At 38.2% G+C, this 11,257-nt stretch overlaps 1 protein-coding gene across 4 annotated transcripts; it reads right to left on the reverse strand.

Moving 5' to 3' along the window:
• Window positions 1-843: 843 nt before the first annotated feature.
• On the reverse strand, window positions 844-9,319 carry LOC117255760 (lipopolysaccharide-induced tumor necrosis factor-alpha factor homolog). Of its 4 annotated transcripts, none has more exons than XM_078166076.1 (8): window positions 8,627-9,319; window positions 8,254-8,313; window positions 5,387-5,500; window positions 5,212-5,256; window positions 4,856-4,900; window positions 4,500-4,544; window positions 4,192-4,339; window positions 844-981 (listed from the first exon to the last, which is right to left on the reverse strand). In XM_078166076.1, exons 3-8 carry the CDS (start codon window positions 5,490-5,492, stop codon window positions 912-914), a joined length of 459 nt encoding a protein of 152 aa, XP_078022202.1. In that variant the 5' UTR covers window positions 5,493-5,500; window positions 8,254-8,313; window positions 8,627-9,319; the 3' UTR covers window positions 844-911. The 4 variants fall into 4 exon arrangements, with proteins under 4 accessions (XP_078022202.1, XP_078022201.1, XP_078022200.1 ...); XM_078166075.1 differs by lacking the exon at window positions 844-981 and adding an exon at window positions 2,761-3,721 and having other exon boundaries at window positions 5,387-5,497; window positions 8,627-8,670; XM_078166074.1 differs by lacking the exon at window positions 844-981 and adding an exon at window positions 2,761-3,721 and having other exon boundaries at window positions 8,627-8,664.
• Between the last annotated feature and the right edge of the window lie 1,938 nt (window positions 9,320-11,257).

Genomic DNA, 11,257 nt, shown 5'->3' on the forward strand with positions numbered 1-11,257 from the left:
ACATGCATGTATGTATGGACTTTCAACTGTCATCATCACCATCAACAGGTTTCAAACCAAGTACGAGCCCTTATGTTGAGTTGAATGAGAAAGAGGGAGAAACTTAAACAGAGCTGGTAGACCCTCATGACTCAACATGTAACCCTGGCGACTCTGTTATTACAGAGGAATCTGAGATTTCATAAGTTTCATATATTTTGTATATGTTACTATGAGCTATACGCAGAGTTTTTTTTTAATGTTAAAGAAAAATGAAAAATAAAGCAAAATGTATTCTTTTAGTTTAGTTTTAACCTCAGCACAGGCTGTAAAAACAGACCCCACATACAGTAATTTGTAAATAATTTTATTTTTATTACCAACATAATAACATCAGATCAAATATATATAGTTATGGCAACACTTGAAAGATATACAAGAAAGGTGGATTCAGGGAAGCACTTAATTTAAAAACACAAGGAAATCAATATTTAAATGCAATATTTTGCCATTTGTTGAGGAGATTCAGAAAAGCCCCATCCAAAAGGACCTGGCATCCCAGTATGAGAGACCCTCAAAGGACGAAGTGGTTGCCTTACACGTCTCTCACTTCAGCCAAGGGGCAGCTGGAGGCCAATGCAGTGACCAGCCGGATCAGGAAAATCCTGGCGTATCCGTAGTACAACACAGGACAGGATGGATGCCTGAATGGAAAGAATTGGACACTATTAATGTTTCAGATATATCTGAAACATTAATAGTGTCCAATTCTTCTGGCTATTAATGTTTCAGATATATCTGAAACATTAATAGTGTCCAATTCTTCTGGCTATTAATGTTTCAGATATATCTGAAACATTAATAGCCTGAAGGGTCCATAGTCATACCGGTAAATGTTGTGGATGTTCTGCAGGGTGTATGGCTTCAAACAGTCATGCTCCAGGCCTGGATGGTGTATCAAATATGTAGGATGAACTGGAACCTGGTCCATTACCCCAAAACCTAATAGGTAAAAGAAAGAGTCAAGTCATACTGTTTTATAAATATGTATTAAAATTTTATAAATATAAATTGCAAAGCAAGACTCAGGAGACACTGCATACAAATCAAAGAACAAATACTGATCCAGGAAGCAAAATGTGTTCTACTATGAAACTTTGATTTCATATAAATGATGTGGAGAAACTGTGATACATTGGTACTTTGTACATATTGTAGATTACAAACACAAAGTGAAGATGATTATAAAATGCAGCTAAATTTTAGTAGAATGGTTTCAGTAAACACGACAGCTAAGACATCTGAATGTACCGTTATTTCTATTCATTTGTTTTGTAGAATACAGAAATCTGTCATCTCAATCTGCTGTGCTAAAACTGATCAATTCACGGCTTAAAACTTGTGTGGTATTAACGGGAAATATGTTAATAGCAGAATTCATAATAACTTTGGTATTATTACCCAATACAAGCTACATTAGTCTGATCATAGATAAGTCTGCTTCGATAAAAAAAAAGAGTTATGCTTTACACCACGTCATGTAACAGCTGAGTGCTGCTGTTGGTGTTTCCACGTTATGTAGTAATTGACTATATTGTTAGAAACCTTTTGTACTCTGCAGCAGACATTTACAAGTTCATTCAGTCAGAGGATGGACTTACAGTTGGTACCATAGGGTCAGATAAGTTACAGTTAACATGTTACAGCTGAAATATAGGACAGCTACACAGTAAAAACATACCACTGTGAAACGTCCTGCTTCATCCTGTGTTGCAAAGGTGCTTCGGAGTCTGTGGGGTTTTCAGCAGCTCATAGAGCCTCCAGAGGTGAAATCAGTTAAGGTAAGGGGCGGACGTTTCCAATACACGCTCTGAGCATTGCACCAATCACAACAGACTGAGTGAGGTGACCAATCAGAGCAGACTGGGCTGCTGGGGAGGTGGGACATGTCCTCAAACAGAGTATCAGACAGAGGTGCTGCAGCAATGGGCAGTATAAGACAAATAATGTGTTTTTTGAACATTAGAGCTCATAAATCCATTCCACTAGACCCCAGTATTACATACTTATATATTAAATGACCTTGAAAATAAGCATAATAGGTGTTCTTTAAATCAGTGGAAATGACCTATTGTTTTCACAATAACAGCTTGAGTATCTTATCTTGAGCTAACAAAGCTTATTTTCTTGAAATAATGAAATAATTAACTCCAGATCTTGAAAAAAAAACAGTAAAAAAAATGTTAAGTTGGCTAAAGGCAGTTTTTAGTCTTGGCTAAAAGCTACCTACTGTATGTGGAGATTTATTTGTATTTGTTTAGCTGCATCCATTAAGCTCTCTTGGCCATCATACAAATCAAAGACTGTTGGCTGGTACAGGTGACACAGATGATGAACCACTGAGGACAGCTCAATGTTAACATATTACACATGTTAATCTTCTCCCTACCCCCTCTAGATGGCACTGCAACAGTGGTCCAATTTTGCTGTTAAGTCACCAACAGTGTTTTTAAGAGTTGCATTAAAGCAATATTAGCTTGGACTTATGGTGTTATTTATGTTTGATAAATACAATCTATACTGACTGAGACCTGCTTTAGCATTTTAAGTCAAATTTTGATCACATTACAGAAACAAAACATAGATTGATCAAAAATATAATCATAAAATCATTATTTTGCTTCATGGTTTGAAGAGTTATATATTAGTACCAACATTATTTTTTTCTTTGAAAAATGCCTATTGGCAACTTTTGATTGAAAAAAAGTGACATTTTAATAGTGATTATTTAGTGATTTATTCATTTGAATCATTTCATGGTGCAAGCAGTGAGTTGGTTATTATTGCAATACAAAGACCCCTACTCTCAGTTGTTATCACAATGAGTTTATCAATACACCTAAATGACGATTAAGCTATGATAGCTATGTAACAGCTTATTTGTGTTTCATCAAAATTTAACAATTTATCGTCATCTTAAAAGACTGGAATATCACCCAAAAAAACTTATTTTAGAGAAGAAGAAGATTTTTGACTAATGGTACACAAATTGATTGATTTTGTATATGTTGAAATATTCAGTCTTCAATAGCTATCTGAAATAAAAAATAATCAATATAAACATTCAACCTGCAATGAAAATAAAATCAATATATTAACTTTAGATGCAAATGGAAAGCTAAATAATATGACTTTACATTAAAAAAAACAAAACTTAATGAAAAAGAATCAACTGGACAGATTAAATATAAGAAAAATTACATTCATGGTATATTTACCATCCTACAATCTTCCTTAAATTTAACACAGACATATATTATACTGAGACATCAGTCAAGAAAAATATGATTATGATTTTATACAATTTTACATTACAATATTTACAACATGATTACACATTTTAAACCAAAAGATAAGAGAAAAGATTAAATCACAGCTTTTCTTGATCTTCAATATGTACAGTACTGTGTAAAATACACGTACAACCTGCTTTTTCACGAGTGAGTACAGAGTTCATGATGACGTCCGTTGTGTTTGCGCAACGGGGTTTGGCTCCTGTCCAGATGTTTATTTAGTCACGGTTGACTCCTGCACCTTTTGTTGCCACTTCAGCTGTGTTGAAACTGCAGTGCTGTTTCACATGCGTTTATGAATGTGCAGGACGTTGTTACAGGTGGGACAGGTATGCTCCACATCTTTGCAGTCATCCACGCAGAATGGTATGAGACAGCAAGGCCAGCAGCTGGTGTGGAGTATCAGAATGAAGTAAGAATAATACTTCATCATTCATTTTAAGCTGGTTAAGAAACTCCCCTGCTGCCTTAAAAATGTGAGTTAACTAAATTAAGGAATGACTTGCTCAAACATGTATTGAAGACAGGCAGCAAGTTTCCAATACGTATGTTTTCTTCAAACTACGAAAAAGAGGGGTCTCTGGAGAGTTTTAACCCTCAAACAATGCATGCTGGGAAGTGTGTTAATATGGTCATTATGTGTCTTCACAAACTTAATTTAATGCGTTGTGTGAACTCTCATTAAAACATTCATTCAGCTCATCATATCAATTAAAAACAAAATCAAATCAGGTGAACTGGTGTTTTTAATATTTGAAGTTGAATGAAAACTATGTTACGGTGAGAGAAAAGATTAGTTTATTCCATGACATTTCTGTATGATGTTTATATGAGTGTGTGTGTTGGGTTCGCTACTCACCCGATGATTCCCAGTCCGCCACAAATCAACCAGGTGAGCAAACCATTTTTGTGCTCAGTTTTAGTGACTACTGCGCTTTGGCAGTGAGGACACATCATCTGTCCAGGAGCATCAGTCGGCAGGTGTTGCACCACCACCACCTGGGTCACTGTGAGGGAGACACCCAACACTCTGTAACACCTACACCTCACATTAACAATCCACACCAACCAGTCACTGGACTCAAAGCTCTCTGACTTTTTACTATATTCTGCAAATTCAAAGTTATTTTAATAACTTGTGAGAAACAGTTGAAGAGAGATACTCACCAGGTTGAGCTTGTTGTGGGCTGTGCAGGTAAACAGGTTGTTGACCTGGATGTGAGAACAGAATGACAAACAAGTCGCCAAAAGGATCCTACCAGGAATACCTCCAGAATATGAGAGCTATATTAGGCTAAAACATGCAGATAAAATGATACAGATGAAGGTCCTGATCTCTTACTGGGCTGGATGCCAGGCTGAGCTGTGAGGGAGACACCCAACACTCTGTAACACCTACACCTGACATTAACAATCCACACCAACCAGTCACTGGACTCAAAGCTCTCTGACTTTTTACTATATTCTGAAAATTCAAAGTTATTTTAATAACTTGTGAGAAACAGTTGGAGAGAGATACTCACCAGGTTGAGCTTGTTGTGGGCTGTGCAGGTAAACAGGTTGTTGACCTGGATGTGAGAACAGAATGACAAACAAGTTGCCAAAAGGATCCTACCAGGAATACCTCCAGAATATGAGAGCTATATTAGGCTAAAACATGCAGATAAAATGATACAGATGAAGGTCCTGATCTCTTACTGGGCTGGATGCCAGGCTGAGCTGTGAGGGAGACACCCAACACTCTGTAACACCTACACCTGACATTAACAATCCACACCAACCAGTCACTGGACTCAAAGCTCTCTGACTTTTTACTATATTCTGAAAATTCAAAGTTATTTTAATAACTTGTGAGAAACAGTTGGAGAGAGATACTCACCAGGTTGAGCTTGTTGTGGGCTGTGCAGGTAAACAGGTTGTTGACCTGGATGTGAGAACAGAATGACAAACAAGTTGCCAAAAGGATCCTACCAGGAATACCTCCAGAATATGAGAGCTATATTAGGCTAAAACATGCAGATAAAATGATACAGATGAAGGTCCTGATCTCTTACTGGGCTGGATGCCAGGCTGAGCTTGGTAGACTCCCACATTGTAGTCCACAGGGGGACCAGGATACGGCGGTGCCGGTTCTGGAGGAGGTCCCTGACCCTTTTCCATGATATCTGCTGAAGAAGGAGAAAAGCAGGGAAAAAGCTTGTAAGCAAAAATAAACTAGAGTAAAGTCTTGTAATCCAAAAAGCAGTTCTGATCTCTCAGAGTGAAGTAAAAGGAAGATAAGATAAGACAGCCCATAGACACACAATATATCCATGTACAACAAACTACAGTTAACGCTTACTAACACCCAGGTACACACCAGAACATACACAACATGAATACTGCACTGATGTTGGGGTTGAGCCGAATACTCATATGAAATTAATATCTGGTGCGGAGATTTTACTTTTTACAAGTACAGGTATTATCCAAATAAAAAGTGTGCCTCATGATGACGGTAAATCCTGATTTGGGTTGCCGTATTCACTCTCTAACTTGTGATCAATCCAGAGATTTTTCTGTAAATCCTGTTCTAATAGATATTAAATATAGAATTTTTTTTTATCAAAACATATTAATTTCAGTCTTTAAAAAAACAGCTTCTGGTTAGGCCACATCTATTTCAGGTTGAAGTCCCACCTACTTCCTGTTTTAATTCCACACTGTCTGAGTACAGATACTCAACCCTAATAGATGCCCGACATCAGATATTGTACTATCACCCCACCCTCCATGCACCCCACCACCCCACCCTCAAAGTAAAATTGACTTACAAAACACTGATTTTCAAGCTCCTGTTCAATGCCCTGTGTCCTAATACAGATGGTGCTACATAAAACGTGGCAACGCTCAAAAGCCTGAAAATCATTGTTTTGCATTTTAGTTTCGTTTTTCTTTTTCATTTAGGTTTTTTTTCTTCATTTAACTTGTGTGTGTTCTTGTGCTACATAGTGAGGACCGACAGACTTCACCAACGACATTTTTGGAAATAGAAGACATTCTGCCCAGTCCTCACTTCTTCAAAGGCCTGTTTTAGGGTTAAGACTTGATTTTTAAGGTTCAGCCTAGAATTCAGTTTAGGTTAGGGGTAGGGCACTGCTCTCCGCTGAAAGGAATCACATTTAGGGCAATGCTGCCCTTGCTATCCCTTTACACACACCCTTGGTCCAGACTGAAACCTGGTATCTCCATCTCTTCTCTCTGAAGTATGAAAAGTTGCTTATCAAGTTATAAAGCATTTTAAAGCCATGAAGTTGTGACAACACTTTCTCGATGATGTGCTTGTATGTAAACAAGCTGGTTTGGTGGCATTGCATTTTTACATTATAATGGAACCGATTGTCAGACCAGTCATTGGATCCCTGCTCTCCCATGACCAAAACTCCCACTCTTCTCTTGGTCAGCTTTATGTTAATTATACTTTCGTGTCACTGTTTTATCAAACACACAAAAAGTAGGTGTCCAGTGCACAATGGTATCCTTTATCAGCAATGTATTTGCATGTAACGGACTTGAGTTGCTATGAGTTTGTACTGAAGCTGCCTTAACACTAGGAGTAGGCATTATCATACTGCAGAGGAGTGCTGGCTGTTTGAATTCAGGGAGTCCCAACTAATGGCTGTGTTGGGAAATGTAAACACACCCAAGTGAGAAAAATGTGTCAGTTAATGCCTCAGTGTGTGTGTGTGTGTGTGTGTGTGTGTGTGTGTGTGTGTGTGTGTGTGTGTGTGAGTGTGTGTCGTATCAGGTGCAAGCAAAAGTAACACCCAAATCTATGGAAGCTGAGAGACAAATGCACAAATAAAACACAAGTAGGAGGAAAAGCAAAGCGACAGGAATTTTCTAGTTGTATTGTTTCTCTTACGGTTTACATCCATGTCAGTGAAAACATGAATGCTTCAGACACGTCTTTCCCCCCGACAGCACAGAAGATCTATACAGTGAATACAATTTCAAAGTGGACACCCAGGATTAGTGTCACCATTTAAGTATCTGAACAAATGAGACAAATGAAAATTCTTAGCCATTCTTTTTTTAGTTTCCTGGTGAATTTCTGTTGTATTAGGCTGGTGACATTCCTGTTTGATTGTGGTTTCTGTATGTGTTGTTAAATTGGTTAATGTTCTTCTTTCTACTTTGCATTTTATTTCTTTGCATCATTTTGCTAAATAAAGCTGATATTGTCTTCATTTGCATGTGTTTTTTAGGCTGCATGCATTGAACTGTCTTGGCCACTGCAGGCTGGCACAGGTGGGGACGCTAAAAGGGAAGTGACATGAATAAAGTGTGCTGGTGAGTGAATTGGCAGATCTCGTTCAACCTGTCCACCTGTTCAATGACTCAAAACCATATGCATTTAGAGTTTCAGGCAGTGCTTGTCCTGACAAAACCCATAATCATGATTCAACTTATAATCATGTTAAAAGAGTCCAAAAAAAAAAAGAGATAAAATTACCTGTTGGTAAGATTTGACTCCAACATTTGTTTCATATGTGAAAAGCCTAAGTTTTAACTGGCACACAGATGAAAACCAAGCAACAAATACGCGAATCCTAAGATTAAGTGAGGTTAACTGTTGTTAGTTCACCTCAACACCAAGTACAAGACATTACATTACAGGGATTTTCAGAGTGAGTACTGAGATAGATGACGCTTTTCACAATCTAAAGAAACAGACTAACTTGGAAGAGAGCTGCTCAAAACCTCAGCAGCACTCTGCATGTTTCTTTAAAAAAATGCTGTTGAGTTGCTGTTTCCTGACTAAAAGTACAAATCAATATCACACAAATGAGAAACTTTCAGGCTCTGCTAGCTTATATTTCCTTTTCCTCTGAGCCTATGTATGTATGTGTGTTTTGAGGACAGCTGTAATGCTGCTTACCTTGGTCAGAAGGATATGTGAGAGCCTGGTGCTGCTTCTTCCTCAGATGTTTGAGGGCAACTGAGAAAAACAGCAAGACAAATGAAACTGCAATGTGCCAGAAGGAAGGTGGGGCATCATGTGAAAAGGTGCAGTCGTCATAGGTGTGGATCACACTGTATTTGTACAATTTTAAAATTGTTATTCTCTTCTATTACATAATATATTTGCAACACTATCAAAAGAAATCAACATTACGTGTTTCTATAGTAATAGACAGTGTTATATTGTTTTATTTATTTACAGTGTTTGTGTTATTGTATTAGATTGGCAGAGTCTTGAAAATGCTATGTATTGATTGACTGAAACCTTTATTTACAAAGTAATAACTCACCCAGGGCAGGAGAGCTCTACAGGGACATATAAATAGGAGTTACATGTCGGTACACATAAAAATAAAACATTCACCAAGAGGTAAAAATAAAACAAAAACGGCTATAAGACAAGAAAATTAAAAATACAAGCAAAGGTACAATCAAGGATCTATCAAAACATTTCATATTTAATGTTTCATATTATTTCATATTAATGTTTTAGTGTTTGAGGCAAACATTAAGAAACGTTTTAGTGTGTCATATCTGAGACCATACTGAAGGGTATTCTGTTTGTAGGGCATACAATGAATAAAAGCTGTTTTCTCTAAAGCATTCTTACCAAAATCCTGGGGATTTATATACGAAAACTGCACTGTGTCTGTGTGGGATATCTTGAATATGTTGTGCATTCAGATGCAAACAGGAGACATTTTAGATGTGTTAATTTGCATACAGTAAATGTCACAGAAACATCTTTTGTTAGGATACTCTGGATGATTGTCAGAGCCTGAAAAGCATCTTTTGACATTTGGAGATATACTTGGTGATTAGAATTAAAGTCATTTTGGAAGGCTGATGTGAAAAAAAACTTTGAAGGATAAGGCTGGTATTGCTCTATGTTTCTCTTACTGTGAACAAATCCTGTGAAAAGAAGAAAACCAACACATTAGTCCGTCTATTCTCCATCTTGTTTGCAGCACTCAGCCTTGAGCATTGTGGTTCCTACTTAACCCTATGGGCCCTAGGCGTTTTTGGGGTATTTTTACTGCCTTTACTTTTAAACTCATATCACAGTCATTATAAAGGCTACATACACATGCTATATCTTGTTTTTTTTTTCAGGACAATGTGGGCTATCCAGATTTGCCATCATTTCATATCATCCTATGTGCCTGTATTTTATATTAATTTTTATATCAATGAAAAAATCAAATCTGTGTTACTAAATTCTTACATTTTTACATGTATCTCACCATAGCAAGTTGGAAAAAGACATATTCTGCCATATATGAAGAGGGGAGACTCTCTGGAATCTGGCAATATAAGAACCATGATGCTGGGACATTCTGTCACTTCACAGTTGTCCAAAACATGTGGTTTGTGCCAGGCGGACATGATTGTCAGTATTTTTTCATTATTGCAAGAAATTCCATTGACTCATTCATAAGTCAAAAATGTGTTTTATCTGAAAGAAACATGCAATATTTACATCTAAGATCATAGAAAAATAGTCAACCAAGTGCAATGATGTCCTCCAAGATAATATTTGCCACTTTGTTTGCAGTAAAAAAAAACTGGGGCATTGGAGGGGACACGTGTCCCCCTCAATGTACATGGTGACTACGGCCCTGTCAGCATGCATAATTAGGCTACAGTTGTCTGGGTGCGCAAAGGTGAAGTGGCTGGTCTTGTCATACAAAGTTTGATGGAGTGTCAACTGGACAATATGGAGATGTTTGCATATTGAAAGCCGGACTACAAATGTGGATAGACAGGGAGAAACACACGCAAGCCTAAGACGTGGTAAGATACGATATTCCTCACTATATGAAGTGACTGATAACAAGATCTGTATAATGGATTGCAAAGAAATTCGTTAGGTTTTTATTTTGTAGACAATTAATCTGGATTTATAGCATGATGGGATGACAGCACCATGATGTGTGTGGTATCACTGGAAAGCTCTGGTCCTGCGCTTTCATGTGATATGCGTGGCATTTCTGTGCGAGCCTGCATTTGCGAGTAATCCATCCAAGAGTAATGTGTGTGCAGAGCTGTATGAAACTCAGTTATATATAATTATAGTGTAACTTTTTTTTTTTTTTTTTCGCTGTGAAAAAACACTACCGACAAGTGCTTGATCTTGTTGGAAAGCTACAATTCCACTGTTTCACGTGATATGCGTGGCTTCTCCCTATGACACACAGTCGCGGAGGAAATCAATAGAGAAGAACAGGTGTGAATTTGGATGCACTATGCATCGTTCGGGCCCATAGGGTTAAGATATAAGTCTTTAAAAGTGGGTCGCAAAAATATACTTTCTTTTTATTTAAAAAAAAACAAAAACAAAAAACACACTCTCACTGCCAGCTGGTCAAATATTTATGCTTGGGCAGTGGCCCTTGCTGTCGGACACCAGCGCATCGAGGCACCCTTTAGTGTCAGGATGAGACGTACCAGGCAGTGTAATTTTATGATGCTCTTAGCAACTGCTGTAGTAACTGGCGAGAAAGTCTGCATAGGGTTGGTGGGAAGGCAGATGGATGGGTCAAAAAATACACAGGACTTTAACCCAGGACACCACTGTTTATGTCCCGTGTGAAACCAAAAGCCAATCAAGCTATCTAATAAAGCCTCTTTGACACAGAGTGCGATTTTTGCAGCACCCACCGGGGGGTAGGGCACAGAGCAAGTGGAGAGCAAGGCGCGCAAGACAGGATTTGGGGGAATAGAGGCTCGTTCAGGAGCTACAGCTCCATGGTGACCGCTTCCTGGTCTCCTTCAGGCTCTTCTCTGCAATTGGACGCGCCGAGGTGTCGTCCTGAATCCTGTCGTGCGGTGAAATTTAAAAAGTTTCAATTCGAGCGGAGGCTGGCGGCGCGCTGCTTGGCTCGGTGGCAGAGCGGTGCGCTCTTGTGCCGCGGTAGCAC

The sequence above is a fragment of the Epinephelus lanceolatus genome, chromosome 3 (genome assembly GCF_041903045.1).
Source record: "Epinephelus lanceolatus isolate andai-2023 chromosome 3, ASM4190304v1, whole genome shotgun sequence".
Classification (NCBI taxonomy): Eukaryota; Metazoa; Chordata; class Actinopteri; order Perciformes; family Serranidae; genus Epinephelus; species Epinephelus lanceolatus.

Coding starts and splice junctions, on each gene's coding strand:
- LOC117255760 (XM_078166075.1), bottom strand. CDS start 5,492: ATGGAAAAGGGTCAGGGACCTCCTCCAGAACCGGCACCGCCGTATCCT. Junction 5,257..5,386: donor TCAGCCTGGCATCCAGCCCA/GTAAGAGATCAG, acceptor TCTCACATCCAG/GTCAACAACCTGTTTACCTG. Junction 4,545..4,855: donor CCCACAACAAGCTCAACCTG/GTGAGTATCTCT, acceptor TCTCACATCCAG/GTCAACAACCTGTTTACCTG.